Source organism: Schistocerca gregaria, chromosome 4 (genome assembly GCF_023897955.1).
Source record: "Schistocerca gregaria isolate iqSchGreg1 chromosome 4, iqSchGreg1.2, whole genome shotgun sequence".
In the NCBI taxonomy this organism is placed as follows: Eukaryota; Metazoa; Arthropoda; class Insecta; order Orthoptera; family Acrididae; genus Schistocerca; species Schistocerca gregaria.
Genome location: NC_064923.1, coordinates 617,787,035 through 617,810,750, shown reverse-complemented (window position 1 = coordinate 617,810,750; position 23,716 = coordinate 617,787,035). Strand labels below are relative to the sequence as shown.

Genomic DNA, 23,716 nt, shown 5'->3' with positions numbered 1-23,716 from the left:
CTGTTTTATTGGACTTCTGTACTCAGTTGTGATAGATGTTTTACCCTGACAATTTTCAAAATTTAATGTTAGGTGTTGCATGTCATGGTCAGATAGCCCATTTACTACTGGTTTTGTAATGTGGCTTAGTTGCTTATAATTCCAGAATGAGATTTTCACTCTGCAGCGAAGTGTGCGCTGATATGAAACTTCCTTGCAGATTAAAACTGTGTGCCCGACTGAGACTTGAACTTGGGACCTTTGCCCTTCCCAGGCAAGTGCTCTACCATCTGAGCTACCGAAGCACGACTCACGCCCGGTACTCACAGCTTTACTTCTGCCAGTATCTCGTCTCCTACCTTACAAACTTTACAGAAGCTCTCCTGAGAACCTTGCAGAACTGGCACTCCTGAAAGAAAAGATACTGCGGAGACATGGCTTAGCCACAGCCTGGGGGATGTTTCCAGAATGAGACTTTCACTCTGCAGCAGAGTGTGCGCTGATATGAAACTTCCTGGCAGATTAAAACTGATGGTAGAGCACTTGCCAGTGAAAGGCAAAGGTCCCGCGTTCGAGTCTCGGTCGGGCACACAGTTTTAATCTGCCAGGAAGTTTCTTGCCTATAATTGTCCATAAATATATTATCAATGGTAGTCTTAGAACATTTGTATACCCTAGTTGGGAAATTTTCAGTAGAATTTAAATTCAATGACAATATAACTGACTTCAGTAACTGTTCACTGATAGTGTTTTTCAGGACATCTATATTAAAATCACCAGCAAACACTAGTTCTTTGTTTTTTTAATTTTAGATGAGATAATAAATCTTCAAGACCATTTATAAACAGGTTGAAATTTCCTGAAGGTGCTCTGTATATGGCAACTATTATAAAGCACTTATTATGAAATTCTGTCTCTTTTGCACATGCTTCTAAGTGCTGCTCTAACCAAAATTTATTAATGTCAATATTCTAAAATTTAAAACTGTTTTTAACAAATGTGGCAACTCTTCCTTTCTCCATCTTTCGTCTACAGAAGTAATAGGCTAACTAGAATTCTATAAGGTTTAACATATCTCTACCAGTGGTCACACGATATTCAGAGAGGCAGATTATATCAACTGGGTTTGATGACTCTAATTCATCAATGAAAATAAGAAGTTCATTAATTTTACTTCTAAGCCCTTGAATGTTTTGATCCACTAAAGATAGTTGGCATTTCACATTTACTGGGATGAAATTGGGTGGAAATAAAATTTCTGCTTATTCCAGTAAATTTTTAACCAACAGCTGTGTTCGCTGATCCAATGTGCCAGGATTATGCTGTTTGATTCCTTTATCAAACTGAAGGTTTGTTTCAGTCTTTACTTCTCTCAGAACTGACTTCAATCTGCCCTACCTATCCTAAAAAAAGGTGCTGCTCCAACACCTATGACCACTGGTTCATTACCACTCATGGCAGTACCTCCTCCCCCCTCACCCCCCTTACATTTCCTGCTGTTAACCCAGCCAGTTTAACCTTCCCTTTCCTGTTGAGGTGTAGGCCATGTCTAGTATAATCCCACCTACTGAGAGAATCAACAGGAACCAAACAAATATGTGACCCCACAGCTGACCCAAGCAGCCATTCCAACTCCAAATTAACTCTCCCAACAGAAGAGTTTAAATGAGGTGGGTCATGGCATCTCAGAACAGACACAAACTCAACACTGGTGTGTCTCATTGCTGAAGAAATCTTTGCCAGGTCACACTCTCTATTGTACACAGGATCTCTGTCAATACTATTGCCTGGCCCACCAAAAATAACCACTGTGCCTTCCTTACTAAAATCTTTACAGAGTGAACTTAAATCAACTCTCACCTGACCCAGACCAGCACTTGGTTTAAAAAAATTTATGACCTGGTATTCTGATCCTAACTGGTCCTGCAAAAGTTGGACTATACCTCTGGCATATGAACTACCTAACAACAAAACTTTCTTTCTCTTTGCTGACTTCCCTACATTCGTATTCAATTTTCTACTGAAAGTTTGCTCTACCCTCTCTACACCTACCTCTGTCTGAGGAGGCTCATCAGCTTCTAACTGAAGCAACAGGTCAAACTTATTCTTCACATTGACCACAAAGCTGTCTGACAAAGTTCTAGGTCTGTTACTCCTGTTATCTGTTGCCGCTTCCCACTTCTCTTTACCCTTCTCCCTACTTAACCTGTTCAGATATTCCCTAGCCTGCTCTAACTGTGCCTGAGGGAAGCAATTTTCCCATCATTTTCCACTATATTCCTATCTCTACTCCATATCCTACAGAACCACTGAGGAGTCTGATTCACTTCTCCATTTCCCATGCTGCTACAGTCACCTCAATGGAAAAATCTACTCCACTCATGTCACCAACCCCCGGAGTTAACAATTCTACAACATGTCAGGCACTTTACACTCATGATAAAAATCCTACTTTAGGGAGAATAAGTCAAATTAAATTACCAAAAAACAGGAATACCCATTTACGAAAGATTAGGTCTAGCTTTAATCATATGTAAACAAATTTACTTTAGTGACAATAAGTTAGATTACCAAAAAGAAGAAGAAAAACATGTTTAAAAAAATTAATCCTAGTCGCAACTGTATGTAAACAAAGCTACTACCATATAGACAAATTTTTCAGATACCGAAATTTAAAATTTAAGCTGTGTTTCGCAAAATAGGAGTTAAACAACAAAGGGATACACTTTTCTTAACTTGCTGGAACAGAACAGAACAATTAAAAGACATTCTGTAAATTTTACTGAACTAAAATGTATGCAAGAATATGATCGTAACCCTAATTTATGCTCTTTTTGTGTTTTCTAGAATAATACAAAAAGAGAAGTGAAACCTTTACTAGTAAGCTTGCAAAACACACTTATTCATGTATTAAACTAGTTTCCTGAACTAAACACTTTTATTACATTCTAAATCACTTATTTACATCTACATCTACATCTACATCCATACTCCGCAAGCTACCTGGTGGTGTGTGGCGGAGGGTACTTTGAGTACCTCTATCAGTTCTCCCTTCTATTCCAGCCTCATATTATTCGTGGAAAGAAGAAAGAAAGACTGTCGGTATGCCTCTGTATGGGCTCTAATCTCTCTGACTTTATCCTCATTTCTCTTCGCAAGATATACGTAGGAGGGAGCAATATACTGCTTGACACCTCGGTGAAGGTATGTTCTCGAAACTTTAACAAAAGCCCATACCGAGCTACTGAGCGTCTCTCCTGTAAAGTCTTCCACTGAGTTTATCTATCATCTCTATAACACTTTCGCAATTACCAAATGATCCTGTAATGAAGCGCACTGCTCTCCGTTGGATCTCCTCTATCTCCTCTAACAACCCTACCTGGTACGGATCCCACACTGGTGAGCAACATTCAAGCAGTGGGCGAACAAGTGTACTGTAACCTACTTCCTTTGTTTTCGGATTGCATTTCATTAGGATTCTTCCAATGAATCTCCCTACTGGCATCTGCTTTACCGACGATCAACTTTATATGATCATTCCATTTTAATTTCATCACTCCTAATGCCTATTCCCAGATAATTTATGAAATTAACTGCTTCCAATTACTGACCTTCTATGTTGTAGCTAAATGATAAAGGATCTACCTTTCTATGTATTCGCAGCACATTACACTTGTCTACGTTGAGATTCAATTGCCATTCCCTGCAGATCCTCCTGCATTTCAGTACAATTTTCCATTGTTACAACCTCTCGATATACCACAGTATCATCCGCAAAAAGCCTCAGTGAAGTTCTGATGTTATCCACAAGGTCACTTATACATAATGCAAATAGCATTGGTCCTAGGACACTCCCCTGTGGCATACCTGAAATTACTCCTTCTTCAGAAGACTTCTCTCCATTGAGAATGACTTGCTGTATTCTGTTACCTAGAAACCCTTCAATCCAATCACACAATTGGTCTGATAGACCATATGCTGTTACTTTGTTCATTAGACGACTGTGAGGAACTGCATTGAACGCCTTGCGGAAGTCAAGAAACATGGCATCTACTTGGGAACCCATGTCTATGGCCCTCTGAGTCTCGTGGACGAATAGCGTGAGCTGGGTTTCACACGATCATGTTTTTTGAAATCCAGAAAACTCACTGTACTCGAACATAATACGTGCTCCAAAATCCTACAACTGATCGACGTTAGAGATATAGGTCTATAGTTCTACACATCTGTTCAACGTCCCTTCTTTAAAACTGGGATGACCGGTGCCCTTTTCCAATCCTTTGGAATGCTACGCTCTTCTAGAGACCTATGGTACACCACTGCAAGAAGAGGGGCAAGTTCCTTCACGTGCTCTGTGTAAAATCGAACTGGTATCCCATCAGGTCCAGTAGCCTTTCCTCTTTTGAGCGATTTTAATTGTTTTTCTATCCCTCTGTTGTCTATTTTGATATCTACCATTTTGTCATCTGTCCAACAATCTAGATAGGGAACTACAGTGCAGTCTTCCTCTGTGAAACAGCTTTGGAAAAAGACATTTAGTATTTCGGCCTTTAGTCTGTTATCCTCTGTTTCAGTACCATTTTGGTCACAGAGTGTCTGGACATTTTATTTTGATCCATCTACTCTTTTGGCATAAGACCATAATTTCTTAGGATTTTCTGCCAAGTCAGTACATAGAACTTTACTTTCAAATTCATTGCATGCCTCTCGCATAGTCCTCCTCACATTACATTTCGCTTCTTGTTTGTCTGCAGGGCTTTGGCTATGTTTATGTTTGCTGTGAAGTTCCCTTTGCTTCTGCAGCAGTTTTCTACCTCGGTTGTTGTACCAGAGGGGCTCTTTTCCATCCCTTACGATCTTGCTTGGCACATACTCATCTAACGCATATTGTATGATGGTTTTGAACTTTGTCCACTGATCCGCAACACTATCTGTACTTGAGACAAAACTTTTGTGTAGAGGCGTCACGTACTCTGAAATCTGCTTTTTGTCGCTTTTGCTAAACAGAAAAATCTTCCTTTTTTTCAGTATTTCTATTTATGGCTGAAATCATCGATGCAGTAACCACTTTATGATTGCTAATTCCCTGTTCTGCATTAACTGATTCAAACAGTTCGGGTCTGATTGTCACCAGACTGACTAATATGTTACCGCCACGAGTCAGTTCTCTGTTTAACTGCTCAAGGTAGTTTTCAGACAATGCACTTAAAAAGATTTCAGTGGATTCTTTGTCCCTGCCACCCGTTATAAACATTTGAGTCTCCCAGTCTATATCCGGCAAATTAAAGTGTCCACTCAGAACTATAACATGGTCGGGAAATCTACTCGAAATATATTCCAAATCTTTCTTCAGGTGCACTGCCACAATAGCTTCTGAGCCAGGGGGCCTATAGAGGCATCCAATTACCATGTTTGAGCCTTCTTTAACCGTGACCTTCAACCAAATTATTTCACATTTCGGATTTCTGTCAATTTCCTTCGATACTATTGCCTATAAACACGCCTCCCTCTTCACTGTCCAGCCTGTCTCTGCACTATACATTCCAATCTGAGTTTAGAATTTCATTTCTGTTTACGTCTGGTTTCAGCCAACTTTCTGTCTGGGCGTTGTGACCATTTATTAATGAGAGCAGTTCAGGGACCTTTCTATAGACGCTCCTGCAGTACATTAATATTGTTATTCCCTGTTGCCCTTTGCCTAGTACTACCTTGTTGCATCTCAGGAGGCGTCTTGTCGGGCCTAGGGAGGGAATTCTCTAACCTAAAAAACCCACATGTGCAGTCCACATGTACTCCGCTACACTTGTAGCCACTTCCCGTGTGTAGTGCACGCCTGACCTATTCAGGAGGACCCTACATTTCTCCACGTGATAGCGGAGGTCGAGAAATTTGCACACCAGATCTCCGCAGAATCTTCTGAGCCTCTGGTTTACACCTTCCACTCGACTCCAAACCAGAGGACCGCGATCAGTTCTTGAAACGAGATTGCAAATAGTTAGCTCAGATTCCAGCCTGCGAGTGAGGCTTTTCGCCTTCACCAACCCCCCCCAACCGCCTGTATGAACTGAGGATGACCTCTGAACCCAGACGTCAGGAGTCATTGGTGCTGACATGAACTACAATTTGCACTCGGGTGCACCCATTGCTCTCTATCGCCACTGGCAGGGCCGCCTCCACATCTCGGATGGGACCCCCCGCCAAGCAGACAGAGTGAACACTGGTCTTGTTCCCTGACCTTACCGCTATCTCCCTAAGGGGCTCCATCACCCGCCTTACGTTGGAGCTGCCAATCACTAATAAACCCCTGCCCCCGTGTGCCTGCTCGGACCTTGCTGAAGGAGGTGCCACATGTCCACTCACAGGTAGAGCAGGCGATGCCACACGGCCAGCCTCCACATTGACCCTCCACCTCATGCTCCGCGAATGCCGCTGAACCCGCCACTCCCCTTGGGGAGAGTGTGGCCCAACCATGCCCGGTACGGGCGAAGATGTCTCGACAGCAGGACCGTGAGTGAAGCATGTAACACCTGGGGTGTATCATGCGATCCACCAGACTCCCCACAGCCGCTACACTCCGAGGCAGCAGCCTGAACACGGCTGACTGTGGCCATCAACACGTTCAGCTGTTCATGAACAGTGGCCAGCTCCTTCTGCGTCTGTACACAGAAGTCACACATCCTATCCATCCTAATAAATGAATTTACTGTAGAGAGTTAATCAACTTTTAACTAGACTGCTAATTCACTAAAGGCGGATGATAGCTGACTGAACTGTGGTTACTAGACACTTATTGTTGAAAACTATGAAAATAAGCACTATCTGTCTCTCGACTGCATTCAAAACAAACGCTAGCACTACTGGCACTATGGCTGACTAAAGGGACTCTTTCTGACTGTATTCGAAACAAACACGAAATCTATAGAAAACTATAACTAGCACTCGAAAATTAGAGCTTCCTAAAGGCAAAAACACACAGAAGAAGAAGTGACAACAATGTATGTCAGCACAAAACTCACGAGTCTCGCCTGGTACCAATTACATTAGTGTGTTGTGCAGCAGCCAGTTGGAGTGGCACGAGGTCAACAGACCCAGTGTGATTCAGCAGGTCTGAAGCATTCCGAGGGTGCTGTTCAATTGTCTTTGGGTCAGCTGGTTGTGTCATTGCTGACGTAGTCTGCTGTGTGGCCATAATTTGAGTTAATGGTGTGACGGGCTTTTCTAGGGAAGGCGTCTGCTACACAAGTGACAAATGCTTCCAGAGTTGGCAAAAAAAGTGCATTACGCTTGCGTGTAGCAGCGACCTTGTCTTTAGTTAGCAGGTCCAGCACAGAAGGCATCACTGGTGGTGAGGGAGTATGAGCCTCAATCACGGTGTTGGAAACTGGCACTAGTGGCAACATGACAGACGTCACTGTTTGAGCACACGGTTGTCATGGTAACAGGAGAATGTTTACAAATATCTGTGTCTGTGGGTTGCAGTTGTGGGGAGTGTGCCAAGGGAAGTTTAGCACTGTGTGTGGGTGGAGAATCACTGTTTGTGCACTGAATCGAGGCACTGGTACTGATTTTAGTATTGTGCTCTGTGATGCATTGTTGTAGCATCTTGATGTGTCTGGCGGCCGTAAGGTCGAGCGTAGCCTTGTCCGTGCGACGTTTGATCTCGTGCTGTTCCTGTTTGCAAATGTGTCCTCTTGTCTGTCTCAGCAAACAGTTTGTCACTAGTTTGTTGTAAAGTGGTTGAGAGCGAGTCACACAAACTTATTAGGTGAGAGTACGAACTGAAGTCAGTATCACACACACTCGCAGTGGCACACTGGAAATGTTCTCGTGAGGGTTCGTGAAAAACAGTATTGTGCCCTGTGTTAGGCGAAAGTACATGATGTTTAAGAAAGTCAGTGGCCAGAATCGGTTCTGGAATGTCTGCCACCAGAAAAGTCCACTTAAGCACGCACTTGGGGGAAAGGTGTACAGAAAATGAGATTGAGCCTACACGCTTTAGATGTGTAATGTTGACCACTCGTAACTGTGTATGGTGTGGCCAGATGTTTGCTAGTTTCATTGACAGTGGTAGCAAAGACACGTGTGTCCCCATGTTGATGAGGAAATGAATGCCTGTTACACAATGTTTGATGTACATGCGAGTGTACTTAGGGAGTGGCTCCTCTACTGAGTGGAGGGACGGCTGGCACCTGGCTTTTTCAATGCAGGTGGCGGTGCCTAGTCCGACCTGCACGGTGCATTTGGGTGGTAGCAAGGAAGGCTGCATCTCTTAGCACTCGATCCGAACTTGGTATCGTAGTAGCAGAATGGGTAGTGTTCTGGGTGCTCTTGGGGCTCTGGATCATCAGAAGTGCTGAGACTACGGGGAAGGGGTGGAGGTGGTGTAGTCACTGCTGTTTGTGCAGATTGTAACTGGTTTAGCTGGGCCTGTGAGTTGTGCACGGCTTCTAAGTTGTGCCATCGTCTGTGGCCTGCCACTGGGAAGGAGGGGAGGTTGGAAGTTCGGTGTGTGTGGGGGGGGGGGGGGGGGGGGTTGCTGGGCGTGGAGTTCCCTGGAGTTTGCGCTGGAGAGTGGAGTGTGCTCGGTCAGTGGCGTGGATGCGTTCTTCAGTTGATTGATCTTCGTGGCTGATGATGGCAGTTTGGACGGAGAGAGGCAGTTTCCCAATCCATATTGACATGAGGGTGTTATTCTGCAGGGCCCATTCGTTGACGAGGGGTCGTAAGCATCACCACAGCTGTGACAGAGTTTTGGTGTGATAGAAGTGAAAATTGTAAAGTTGGAGTTATTTAGAAGAATGGGGTCAAATAAAATTCAAGAATAATGCAGACATGTCTTAAACAATTATTTAGTCATAAAGAACCTAAGAAATTGAAATTTCAGCTGCAAGCATCTACCCCTAGACAGGACTTGTGTGATTGCTAGCAAAATGAATAGATCCAAGGGTACTGATGTGGATGTGAAAGCTGTAAGACATAACCAAGATAAGTTTAAACCAAGTGAAAGTGTAGAAAGCAAAGAAACAGTGAAACACAATGTTTTTTTTAATTGAATTGTATTTTATTTGATCCTGTAAGATAATATTGTGTACAGTAAATGTACATGTAATATAGGACAGATCAAAGTAATAACATTCATTATCACATATTTTTCTACCCCTTTAGGTTACATTTTTACATCATTGATAATGAATAACAGTATATACATATTTAATGGCGTAAGTGTTCTGCAACACTGTAAAACTCTTTTTCAATGAGATACTCTTTAAGTTTCTTTGAAAAGTCATTGTCAAGTACACTATCTTGCAGGTTTTCAGGCATATTTCTTAGTAGTCTAATGCCAGAGTACTGGAGTCCTTTTTTTAGCATTGCCAGTCAGTGGGGTATGCTCCGTGCTTCATTCTTCGTTCTTGTATTATGGGTGTGTACACTAGCATTTGTAATTCAGTCCTCACTACCTTTTGTGATGTATGTTATTGTTTTGCATATATACAATGATGAAAAAGTTAAGACACCTAACTTCTTGAAGCAGCTTCTGCTGATATAGTTATTATTCAGTATGTTTGCTATGTCCATACCATCTGTGACCACTGTGTTGTCTATTTTAATTGACCTAATACCTTCTTCTTTGTTTGACCCACCTTTTTCCTTTGTTTCAACATTAATTCCACTCCAAGCAGCCTTTGCCTTGTTTTTTGAGTTCATTATGTTGGTGTCAATTGCTTTTGCTTTTGCTTCTCTTATTGTTTTTCTATACTTCTTTTTTAACATTTTATAGTTTTCAGCTTCGCCCATCCATCTCAGATCCTGCAGCTTCTTTCGCTGTTCTAGTATTTCACTGCTATACCATTGTGTTTGATCTTGCGGCATTTCCTGTCTCTTTACTTTGGGAAATGCTACATTAAAACGGTATTTAATTGTTGAAATAAATGCTTAATATTTTTCATTTACACTCTGGGCCTGTAGGGTTTTATTCCAGGTTTCCTTGTTTATTTATTTATTTATTTATTTAGTCCTTCAAATCCTACATGTATAGAACATATACAAGGATATTGGACACGGTTAGGTATTTACAAGATAAAATACCATTTGTATTGCAATCCTAAGGACTAGATATTCAAGTAATTTAGTAAAGAATCATAGATACAACAAACATTAGAGGCATCATACAAAGTAGAATATCCATATTGCATCTTTATTTTGCAGTTTGACGTTTATGTACTATGTCAGACTGTAAAAGCAATGATCAATTAAATATGCCTTTACTTCAGCCTTAAAACAACAGAGTTTATCTGCTGATTTAATATGGTTAGGCAGATTATTGTAAATCTTTATCCCAATATGTTGTGTGCCTTTTTGGCACGTTGATGTTCTCACCTGTTTCATATGAAGGCCATATTTTTGCCTTGTATTGTATGCATGTATATCTTCTGCATCTACATCTACATGATTACTCTGCAGTTTACATTTGAGTGCTTGTCAGAGGGTCACCGAAAAACAATCATACTATCTTTCTATCATTCCACTCCCGAACAGCACGCGGGAAAAACGAACACCTAAACCTTTCTGTTCGAGCTCTGATTTCTCTTATTTTATTTTGGTGATCATTCCTACCTATGTAGGTTGGGCTCAACAAAATATTTTCGCATTCGGAAGAGAAAGTTGGTGACTGCAATTTCGTAAATAGATCTCGCTGCAACGGAAAACGTCTTTGCTTTAATGACTTCCATCCCAAATCGCTTATCATATCTGCAACACTCTCTCCCCTATTACATGATAATACAAAATGAGCTGCCCTTTCTTGCACCCTTTTGATGTCCTCCGTCAATCCCACCTGTTAAGGATCCCACCCCGCGCAGCAGTGTTCTAACAGAGGACGAATGGGTGTAGTGTAAGCTGTCTCTTTAGTGGACTTGTTGCATCTTCTAAGTGTCCTGCCAATGAAATGCAACCTTCGGCTCACCTTCCCCACAATATTATGTATGTGGTCTTTCCAAATGAAGTTGTTCGTAATTTTAATACCCAGGTACTTAGTTGAATTGACAGCCTTGAGAATTGTACTATTTATTGAGTAATCGAATTCCAACAGATTTCTTTTGGAACTCATGTGGATCACCTCACACTTTTCGTAATTTAACGTCAACTGCCACCTGCCACACCATACAGCAATCTTTTCTAAATCGATTTGCAACTGATACTGGTCTTCAGATGACCTTACTAGACGGTAAATTACAGCATCATCTGCAAACAACCTAAGAGAACTGCTCAGATTGTCACCCAGGTCATTTATATAGATCAGGAACAGCAAAGATTCCAGGATGCTTCCCTGGGGAACACTTGATATCACCTCAGTTTTACTCGATAATTTGCCGTCTATTACTACAAACTGTGGCCTTCCACACGAATTCAGTTGCACAACTGAGATGATACCCCATAGGCCAGCAGGTTGATTAGAAGTCGCTTGTGAGGAACAGTGTCAAAAGCTTTACAGAAATCTAGATATACGGAATCAACTTGAGATCCCCTGTCGATAGCGGCCATAACTTCGTGTGAATAAGGAGCTAAATGCATTGCACAAGAATGATGTTTTCTGAATCCATGCTGATTATGTATCAATAGATCGTTCCCTATAAGGTGATTCATAATGACTGAATACAGTATATGCTCCAAAACCCTACTGCAAACCGACGTCAATGATATAGGCCTGTAGTTCGATGGATTACTCCTACTACCCTTCTTAAACACTGGTGCTACTTGCGCAATTTTCCAATCTATAGGTACAGATCTATCAGTGAGCGAGGGGTTGTATATGATTGCTAAATAACGAGCTACTGTATCATCGTAATCTGAAAGGAACCTAATCGGTATACAATCTGGACCTGAAGGCTTGTCTGTATCAAGCGATTTGAGTTGCTTCACAACCCCTAAGGTATCTACTTCTAAGAAACTCATGCTAGCAGCTGTTCCTGTTTCAACTTCTGGAATATTCCATTCGTCTTCCCTGGTGAAGAATTTCGGGAAACGGCGTTCAATAACTCCGATTTAGCAGCACAGTAATCGGTAACAGTACCATCAGCACTGTGCTGCGATGGTATTGACTGCGCCTTGCCACTTGTGTACTTTACATACGACCAGAATTTCTTCGGATTTTCTACCAAATTTTGAGACAATGTTTCGTTGTAGAAACTATTAAAGGCATCTCGCATTGAAGTCCGTGCCAAATTTCGCGCGTCTGTAAATTTTAGTAAATCTTCGGGATTTCGCGTTCTTCTACACTTCGCATGCTTTTTCTGTTGCCTCTGCAACAGCGTTTGGACCTGTTTTGTGTACCATGGGGGATCAGTTCCATCTCTTACCAATTTATGAGGTATGAATCTCTCAATTGCTGTTGCTACTATATCTTTGAATTTGAGCCACATCTCGTCTACATTTGCATAGTCAGTTCGGAAGGAATGGAGATTGTCTCTTAAGAAGGCTTCTAGTGACACTTTGTCCGCTTTTTTAAATAAAATTATTCTGCGTTTGTTTCTAGTGGATTTGGAAGAAACGGTATTGAGCCTAGCTGCAACGACCTTGTGATCACTAATCCCTGTAACAGTCATGATGCTCTCTATTAGCTCTGGATTGTTTGTGGCTAAGACGTCAAGTGTGTTTTCGCAACCATTTACAATTTGTGGGAGTTAGTGGACTAACTGTTCGAAATAATTTTCGGAGAAAGCATTTAGGACAATCTCAGAAGATGTTTTCTGCCTACCTCCGGTTTTGAACAAGTATTTTTGCCAACATATGGAGGGAAGGTTGAAGTCCCCACCAACTATAACCATATGAGTGGGGTATTTATTTGTTACAAGACTCAAATTTTCTCTGAACTGTTCAGCAACTATATCATAGGAGTCTGGGGGTCGGTAGAAGGAGCCAATTATTAACTTAGTTCGGCTGTTAAGTATAACCTCCACCCATACCAATTTGCACGGAGTATCTACTTCTACTTCACTACTAGATAAACCACTACTGACAGACACAAACACTCCACCACCAATTCTGCCTAATCTATCTTTCCTGAACACCGTCTGAGACATCGTAAAAATTTCTGCAGAACTTATTTCAGGCTTTAGCCAGCTTTCTGTACCTATAACGATTTCAGCTCCTGTGCTTTCTATTAGCGCTTGAAACTCAGGGACTTTCCCAGCTCAGCTACAACAATTTACAACTACAGTTCCGACTGTTCCTTGATCCAAGCACGTCCTGTATTTGCCATGCACCCTTTGAGATTGCAGCCCACCTTGTACTTTCCCAAGGCCTTCTAACCTAAAAAACTGCCCAGTCCACGCCACACAGCCTCCGCTACCCATGTAGCCATCAGCTGAGTATACTGAACTCCTGATCTATTCAGCGGAACCCGAAACCCCACCACCCTATGGCGCAAGTCAAGGAATCTGCAGCCAACACGGTCACAAAACTGTCTGAGCCTCTGATTCAGACCCTTCACACGGCTCTGCACCAAAGGTCCGCAGTCGGTTATGTCAACGATGCTGCAGATGGTGAGCTCTGCCTTCATCTCGTAAGCAAGACCGGCAGCCTTCACCAAATCAGATAGCTGCTTCATTTATAATAACATAGCTGGGTGTCTATCAATATATTGTTTGATGAAAACAGATGTTTCGTCAATAAAAATGCAAGGAAGAGGAAGAACTGACAGTTTTTTGAATATGGATCTGCATGATTTCGTATTTTTTACCCCTTCAATAATTCTTAATATTCTCTTTTGCGCCCTGAAAAGTTTAATATTTGTTGTTGCATTCTTCCAGAAGATTATGCCATATTTAATTACAGAATGCACATAGGAGTAGCATACATTTAACAGGCTGGATTTGCTGCAACAAGTCTTAAAGATCATTGTCATGTAACAGGTTTTGCTTAATTTTCTTTGCAAATATTCAATGTGTACTTCCCATTCTCCATTGTTCTGGAGCCAGAGTCCTGGAAACTTTGTGCTGTTGACACTTTCAAGCACTCTGTCCCTAACTTCTATTTCTATGTTGGGGTGGTGTCTTCCTTTTACGTTATAGAAGTTCAGTGCTCCTGTCTTTTCTTTGTTTATAATTAGCTTGTTATAGCTCAACCACTGTTCTACACTGTTCAATGTTTGGATAGCGAAGTCTTTTAGTTTTTTTTCTGTTTTACCACTAATAAGAAAGCTTGTATTGTCTGAAAAATTGGTGGGTAGTTTGGCAGTACTTGTTCTACACAAAATCATTGACATAGAGGAGAAACAGAATGGGTACTAATACTGATCGTTGAGGGACACCATATTTCACATTTTCATATCCTGAATAGTAGTAGCTGATTTTGTTATGGTCAGTATATTGCACTTCAACCACTTGTTTTCGACCACATAGGTATGTCCTCAACCACTCATTGGATATACCTCTAATTCCTAACTGGTCAAGCTTCTGCAGTAGAGAATAATGGTCAGTGACATCAAAAGCTTTAGATAAATCAAGAAATATGTCTGTCACAAACTCACTTGCATCCAATTTAGTATAGATTTTATTAAGAAATTCAAATATTGCACTTTCAGTTGAATAGTCTTCCATGAAGCCATGTTGTGAGGGAGAGAGAATTATATTTTTATTTAGAAACTCAGGCAATCTCTTATTAAAAAAAAAATTATAAAATTTTTGAAAATACAGGCAGTAGGGCTACTGGTCTATAATTTGAAACACATTCAGGATTTCCGTTTTTGAGCAATAGTTTCAGCTTTGCTGTTTTTAAGCTCGAAAGGAAGGTTCCTGGTGCCAGTGAGCTGTTGCACAAGTGTGTCAAGGGTTCAGCTAAGGTAAGACAGCATTTTTTAATAATTGCATCTGGAATTCCATCAATTCCACATGAGTACCTTGTTTGCAAGTTTTTTTTGTGACTGATAAAATTTCTTCACTATTTGTTGGTAAAAGGAACGATGGTGTAGACACATTTCTCACACTATTGGATGATGGAGGTGATATTTTGTTGTGTTCTTCAAGTCCACTCACCAACTGTTCACCAAAGTTTGCAAAATATTTGTTGAAGGTCCCTGCAATTTTTGTGGGGCAATAAATCATTTGTCCTTCATAACATAAGTTTATATTTGTATATTGTTTAGTTTCACTTGTTTGACTTTTATGACTTCCCATATAGCTTTACATTTGTTTTTGAATTTTCATTGTATTTGTCATTTGCCATTGTTTTAGCTTTCCTTACAACATTTTTGAGGAGCCTCTTGTAATTCTTCAGGTACAAATGAAATTCATGAGGCATGTTCTGTAGCTTTGCTATATTGTGTAACCGTCTTTTCTCTTCACAAGAGATTCTAATACCTGTTGTAATCCATTTGTTCTTTTTGAAGTTAGGTTGACATTTTTGTTTTTTTAATGGAAATGCAGCTTCAAAGTATGACATGAAGATTTCCATGAAGTTTTCAAACTTTTTGTTAGTATTTTCAGAAGTATACACTTCATACCAGGTGTCTTCACTTAGTCTGTGTATGAAGAAGTTTATTTGTTTGTTAGTGAATTTTCTTGCTTCTTTTACAAGTTCCTCTTTCTCAATTGTGTCACTTGGGGTGTGCAAGGCAATAAACTGTGCAAAGTGATCACTGAAGCCAGTATTAAGATTTCCTGCACAGAAATTGTGATTTACAATTGTGTTTATTAATATCTGATCAACTGTTGAGCTATTTGTTGGTGTAACTCTTGTAGGAGAACCTATGGTGGCTTTTATGTTACATGTTTTTAGTCAATATTAAAATCTCCACATATGATCACTTCTTTGTTGAAGTTTTTTATAGTATTTAAAGCTGCTTCTAGTTGATGACAGAAATCATTTAAGTTCCCATCAGTGGTCCTATATACACAGATGATTATTAATTTTAATGCAGAGAGTTCAACTGTGGTTACTTCAAAAACTTCCTCTTTAGCTAACAGTTCAAGGTTTTATGTTACAATAATCAATGCCACTTTTAACAAATATACATGACTGGATGTAGTTCTAGAGAATAATGATGATGAAAGATTGCAGTCTGCAAGTTTTGTGACTGACAGTGCATCTTTAGGCAGCCAGTGTTAAGTTACACACATTACAGAAGCGTGTTTTAGCTGTTCAGTACGTATTATTTCAACTTCACTTAATTTGTTTAGCAATGATTGGACATTTTGATGAATCAGCATGAAATTAAAGGAATTATTAGGCTTTTGCATATTGTTAGACTTTGGCATATTTAATTGATCACTTACCTTTTCCTTGTCAATAAAAAAACATTCAGGTGTGTTGGAATTACTGCTTTTCTTTTCACAACTGCACCTATTCATCTATTATTATCTGCAGCAGAACTTTCTTCTGTTTCTGGCTCCCCTGGTAGTTGTTCAGCTGCTGATCCTACTGTTGATAATATTGCTGCTGGTGTTAGAGCTGGATCTGCAATTACCTAACATTGTTCGAATGTTGGTGATATTTTGTTCACTAATGACCCTAATTTCTTTGGTTGTTTCTTTTGGTTCTGATACTGTGTCATTACTTCTGTAAAGGCTGATTAGTTGTCCATGATGATAAGATATTTCTGTCTGAACTATAAGTGACTCATAGTTACACATATTAGAAATTATGTTGTCAATATCTGTCTCACTTTGTGAAGTCACTCTTGTTGGTGCACTTATTCTTATTTTCATGTTATGTTGTATTAACAATTCTTCAAAATCCTGCAATATTTTTGAGTATTTTCCCATGTAAATGTTGAAATCTCCACATATAATAAGGTTTCTCTTCATATTCGTTCTCATTAAGCTAACCATTTTTTCTTTCATAAAGATACTAACATTGCCACATGGTGATCTGTACACACAAAACACTCTAAAATCCTCTGTCACTATACCCGTAACTTCAAAGTCTTTTTCTCTAGTTATGGGCAATGTAGCAGCTTCACTGTTTACATTCTTTAGGAGAGTACCTGTTTTAATATATATATACATTTAATATGTACATTTAATATGTACATTGAATATATTTAGATCCGCAGAAGTAACTATCTAGTTCGTAGTCCTTTATTGCAACATTACCTAGTTTACTCTCAGTTAGTCCATTAGCAAAGCCAGCCCTTCATTAATTCCAAAATAAATACAATGATTGTCAAAAGTATTGCTTGTATAACTATACCTTTTAATTTCATTATTTAAATGAATAATTTGGACTAGTATTGGTGGCAGAAGGAACTGTTAAAATTAGGGAATTTTAAGATACATTCAGTTGTTGAATGACTTGTGTTTTAATAGTAATTTCTGTACATCTGCATCTACATCTACATCTACATCTACATCTACCTCTACATCCATACTCCGCAAGCCACCTGACGGTGTGTGGCGGAGGGTACCCTGAGTACCTCTATCAGTTCTCCCTTCTGTTCCAGTCTCGTATTGTACGTGGAAAGAAGGATTGTCGGTATGCTTTTGTGTGGACTCTAATCTCTCTGATTTTATCCTCATGGTCTCTTCACAAGATATATGTAGGAGGGAGCAATATATTGCTTGACTCTTCGGTGAAGGTATGTTCTCGAAACTTTATCAAAAGCCCATACCGAGCTACTGAGCATCTCTCCTGCAGTGTCTTCCACTGGAGTTTATCTATCATCTCCGTAATGCATTCGTGATTACTAAATGATCCTGTAACAAAGCATGCTGCTCTCCATTGGATCTTCTCTATCTCTTCTATCAACACTATCTGGTGCGGATCCCACACTGCTGAGCAGTATTCAAGCAGTGGGCGAACAAGCGTACTGTAACCTACTTCCTTTGTTGTCGGATTGCATTTCCTTAGGATTCTTCCCATGAATCTCAGTCTGGCACCTGCTTTACCGACGATCAATTTCATATGATCATTCCATTTTAAATCACTCCTAATGCGTACTTCCAGATAATTTATTGAATTAACTGCTTCCAGTTGCTGACCTGCTATTTTGTAGCTAAATGATAAGGGACCTATCTTTCTATGTATTCGCATCACATTACACTTGTCTACATTGAGATTCAATTTCCATTCCGTACACCATGCGTCAATTCGCTGCAGATCCTCCTGCATTTCAGTACAATTTTCCATTGTTGCAACCTCTCGATACACCACAGCATCATCTGCAAAAAGCCTCAGTGAACTTCCGATGTCATCCACCAGGTCATTTATGTAACTTAAAAATCAAACAATGTATAGTTCCAGTGCCTATTGTTGTGAATATATATCAAGGACCAATCTTTGGTCCCAAGACAGTCACTCCACAGCCAATTTTCAGACAGGAAATGTATTGGTTAGATAAACAACAATGCATCAACTTAATGGTGGAATAAGTGTAACACAAACAGGCCATGTGTTAGAACAATTAATGACAATGTCTGTTCAATTTATTTGGAAAATAATGTTACACATACCAAATTATTCTGCAAGAAATGTAAACTGTGTGGTTAGGTTTCTACTATTCATAGATGTTCAACAGCAAACTAATGTAGCAATATGCTGATGTTGCCTGTAATCTATTAACAAGGCTCATCCACATTTACCAATAGTGAACTGGCCATACAATTGTGTAATGTTGGGGGATTGTAAACAGTGAAAGTAAAGAACTGTGAAACGCAATTGTGCAACTATTGGCTACATCATTTACAGTAGTCAGCGTTGAACTTCCACTCCCTCCCCCCCTTTTTCTGGCCAGTATAACTATGCAGTACATTGACACTGAGGACTATCAGCGAAGATATAAAGCAGACAAAGATCCCAATTTATTTATTTATTTATTTTTATCTATAAGATGACGCTATCAATGGTATTGGGTCTTGCACATTGTATTCTCTTTCTTCACCACCAGCTATTCGCACATGAATGAGTGTAAGTCATCATTTTTCCTGACATACTTTTTTTTAATTCTTGAGCTAACACTACCATACATGAGCTGTTTATGTATTTGCTCTTCTGCTGCTTTAATATCGGAGTCAATTTTAGCAATTATTTTGCTTTCAGAATGAGATTTTCACTCTGCAGTGGAGTGTGCACTGATGTGAAACTTCCTGGCAGATTAAAACTGGGTACCCGACCGAGACTCGGTCGGGCACCCAGTTTTAATCTGCCAAGGAAGTTTCAATTATTTTGCTTTCATTTTGTGTGATTACTATTTCTATGACACCTAAGTACATTTTATGCCCTCATATGCACTTTGTGCAAGCATAGTGTTGGTGTGAAATAGACCAACCTTGACTCTTTCAATTAGTTTCTTCATGTCCTTGTCCACATATTCTTGACATTTTTTTCACGAATTCATGACCTAATTTCAAGTGTTCCACATCTCCTGATAGTTTTTTAACTTCACCCAGATAGTCCTTGTTAACAGAATGCAGTTGAGTTCCATGACATTCCCATACACAACCTTCATGGTATGTGCAATTTCAGTCTGCACAGTTTGTAAATTATTGTGAATTTCAGGTATATTGTTAAGCTTGTCCTTGGTTTTCTTTTGATCGTGAATTATGGATGAGAACTTCTGATCTTGCTTAAGTAAATCAATCGACAAGTCTGTGTGTAAGTCCCTCACCATATCTCTATGCAGGTTCATGCGTAACTTTGCACTCAAATCATCAAATTTCTCTGTTATGTCATTATACAAGTCTATGCACAAGGTATGCATGTTTGTCATCAGTTTGGATATTGATGACACACTAGTGCCTTGTGTATCATTCAGATTTTGCTCACTTGTGATAGGGTTCTGGTCAAATGACATCAAACATGTAGCATTTTTGGATACCATGCTTGTGTGCCTTCCACTATTATCTTTAGAAAATATGCTCCCTGGCGTTGCTTGTGCAATGATTTCATCTACTTCCCTATATGAGCTGAGTTTAAATAAAATGCATAACTATTTCCTGATATGCACCATCTTGTGTTTCATTATTATCTATTGACTTGCTATGCTCAGTGACATTTTCTACATATAAATTTCCTTCACTATTCTGCACAACTTTACTGTCTGGTTCCAAACTAATAAATTAAAAATCACTCTGTGGAAAAATGAAATAGTAATCTTGGTTAAAATATATTAATAGACTTTTAAAAACTTTACGTGCCATTTACCCTCTGTGCAGATGGCGACTAATGGTCTGCATTATAGTCTATTCAATACTGAAGCAATTTTGTAAAAATACTGCTACTGATAATAATAATCACAATTCCACAATTTTTAGGATAGCATAAAATCTGGGTTTAGTACTCCACAGAGATGCCATCATGAATAATCATGCCAGCTAAACAATTGTGTGGTTCCTACGATAGTTGAAAAATGGTGGTCTGCATATTTACCTCTAGTATATTATTAGGAGAATTTTCTTCTGTAGCTTCTTTTTTACATTCTTGCTTTTGCTACTCATGTCATTCATCCACAGTAGCTGCAAACATGAAACACAGAAATAAAGTACAGTTAGTAGATTTACAACATATGGAGTATAGCACTTTTATCTACTCACTTATAAGTTCATTCAGCACTGACTGGTCACTGGTAGCCAGTTGAAATGGAGTGCAATGTGATTTAGTTACTATTATTATTATTATTATTTCACAGTTTTTATAAATAGTGGTAATTCTTTGACGATATATGGAGAGGGCAGCAAAGCGAACAGCTGTGGTTGTTACATTCACATGAAACACTATCGGTTCTCATTAATGTCTTGTAAAGTAATGTTCATGGAAGTTACTGCTTTATCTTGTTTCTTCTTAATAACAGCAGCTTCCAAATTTTCTTCTGTAGTCTTCTTCTTCTAGATAAATAAATTTCTTCTGATCCTGCTATGTCCATAAGGTGCCGTCTTCATGATATAAAATTTTTGTACCAAGAACCTTAATAGATGTAAGTATTTCCTCCTACTAAATAAAACCCCATGCCAAACTTGTAATCAGCACTCTACTGAATACTTTTTGAGACAAGTTTACACATTTTTTCTTCACCCAAAGGAGGAGTGCTTCCATAATACATCCTAACATGGAGGCCGCTGAAGCAAGAAAAGTGATTAATAAAAAGAAACTGTTAACATATGAATATAAAAAATTGAAGTTACTGAGATAACACTGTTTCTATATTGCACGTAGGATAATCTTGTTAGGTTTATCTCCCCATAAATCATGAGAAAGAGAGACAATACAATAAATTATTACAGTCCTTCATGTATTCCAGTTTAGGTATACTACAAGATGAAGGACATAGGACAAATTATCGGCATAAACATGGTTCAGTGATGACTACAACTGCAATGTGATATGATGGTCATCTGCTTCCAGCTGTATGTTGCAATTCGTGGTTCAGAAACCTCTAAATTGAAATTAACAAGAAACAAATAAACATGTAGCAACATATATGGAAAGTAAAATATACAAATTATAAGCAACATGTTAACTTTCATATAAGAGCAGTTATCAGTAAATTTCAGATTGTTTTACTAGTTTATTAAAATACTATGTGTAATAAACATGTGTGACACCAACTCTCAGTCATTAAGAAAGCACTCTGAAGCATATAGCGTTTCAGAAAATGATGAAACACACTGAAAAATTTATTTACATTCATCTGACATTAAGCTTATTGTAAACTCTACATTTGCAATGAGTATTTGTGAGAAATTAAATCTGTTTGCAAAAACTTAAATTAGAATTCTATTCCATGACCTATGAGGGCAGTGTATTACTAGTTGTACTGTTTGAATGTCCTAAGCTGACTGACTTGAAGACTTATCAATACTTTTCAGCTTCTTCTATGAAAGGTCTTGTGTTGCTGTGGGACTTTCCTCTGCTGGACAAATGATGCAACTGGTAGTTAATTTTAACTAATCACTATGGATGTTTATGAGATCATATGGCTTGCTGAGCTGTAGAGTATATGCAGCAGCAAGCATTTATGACATAATGTAACTTGTGTGGTTAAGTTACACTCTCAGCTGAGTACGCTCCAGAGGTGAAGACTGTTAGCTAACAGCATAGTCAAAGAGTTCCGTCTTTAATTATTTACATTTCTGTTTCTGTATATTCATTAAATGACTACTTTTGCAAACGTCATATTGTGTACAAGATTACTACAAATCATATTTATTCACAAAGGTTTAATGCATATCATGTTTAAATACAAAGTTTAATAAACATAGCTGAGAATTATTTCATTGACTATAGGAATCTGTTTACAAGAAAATATTTTAATTTTGTTTTAAATGCATCCCCAGTTTGTGCTCTTATGGATTTTGCATACTTTTGGTACCACCATGGGCCACTATGGCCTATTATGTTTCAACTTAAACTTTATCTGTAGTAACTGTATTCATTTCTTGTGTTTTTATGTAAATCTTTACATTTGGGTGTGTTGTTCTGATCATTTACAAAAAAGGTGAAAAATCTCTCTGTATATAGAAGATATATACAATGAGATATTTATTTCAAATAAGAGCATCGCAACAGGTCTCTGTGTACCCCTCACCACATTGCACCTTAAAAGCTCTCTTTTTGTAGCACTGTAATTATGTTCAAGTGCACATCAGCAGCACATATCACAACTGTACCCAAATTTTATAAATGGGAGATGTCATCCACAGTAGATTCTTTTCAGCATTTTAAGATGTATTATTTTGGACAGTTGGTAAAGTAAGTAAACTACGCTACTTATTTTCCATCATATAGAGTTAACATGGTTTCCCCTTAAAAGTTTCCAACTAAGTGCAGACCAAGAATTTCCAATCTTTGTTGTCTGTATATGAAAAGTGTAGACAACAGAATTTACAATCTTCATTGCATATATACGAACTTTCACAATTACATCCTATAAATATTTGACGTGATTTGCTTGCTTTGAACTCAAGTATTTGCAAATTTTTGGTATTGGCTTTTAGGCCCAAGATACTAACATATTTAGTCACTTCTGATTCCAAAGTTTGAATAACAGGCTATCACCTCACTGTAAGCATATAGTAGAAGAAAGATTTTATCATCATAAGTAATTATATGGGAATTAGATGGTTTTACAATATCACATACATACAAGACAAAACAAGATGATCCCAGTATTGACTGCTGATGCGTGATGTCCACTAATCTTCCAGACATAGACTGAATGTTGATTTTCTCACCATATTTTGATAATCTATATTAACACCTTGTGTGTCATTTTTTAGGTTTGTTGATATGAATCCTGTACATTTGTGGCAGGTATTACTTTGCCTCAGTTTCTGTGAGAGCAGTGCACCTTTGATGAGATTGAATTCTGCAATTAGGAAGAAATATTGAGGAGTAGCCTTACCATGTGTGTCAGTCCATGATTATCCACAGACAAATAATTTTTTAATAAACTGTCTCCAAATGGCAGGGATCTGGGTTGCAGGACTGATGTGATAAAATCTTTTAGTTTGTCTGGAATGCTGTCATAGCAAATTCTCTGCTACAGAGTTGAAACATATTATCTCATTTACACATATCATTTTACACATTTTGTGATGTTATATTTGGGTCTTGACACATATTTAAGATGTAGGTGATAAGGAGGTGCTGGTGTGTAAAAGGAAGAATTATTGAGACATAGAGCAATGAATAATGTATTGTACAACTAAAAATATATCATAATAAGGTAACACTGTTTTTCTAAGACAGTTGTTTTCACAGATAAAACTCCCAAATCTATTATTGTCTCTAATATTAAGATTTTTTT

At 38.8% G+C, this 23,716-nt stretch overlaps 1 protein-coding gene across 1 annotated transcript in view; it reads left to right on the top strand.

The window, feature by feature from the left end:
• The first annotated feature begins 23,594 nt into the window (after window positions 1–23,594).
• Window positions 23,595–23,716, top strand: part of LOC126267837 (plasma membrane calcium-transporting ATPase 1-like) — a 97,907-nt gene continuing 97,785 nt past the window's right edge. The window contains exon 1 of the mRNA XM_049973142.1: window positions 23,595–23,603. Coding sequence (XP_049829099.1) covers window positions 23,595–23,603 — 9 coding nt within the window. The remainder of the gene's footprint in view (window positions 23,604–23,716) is intronic.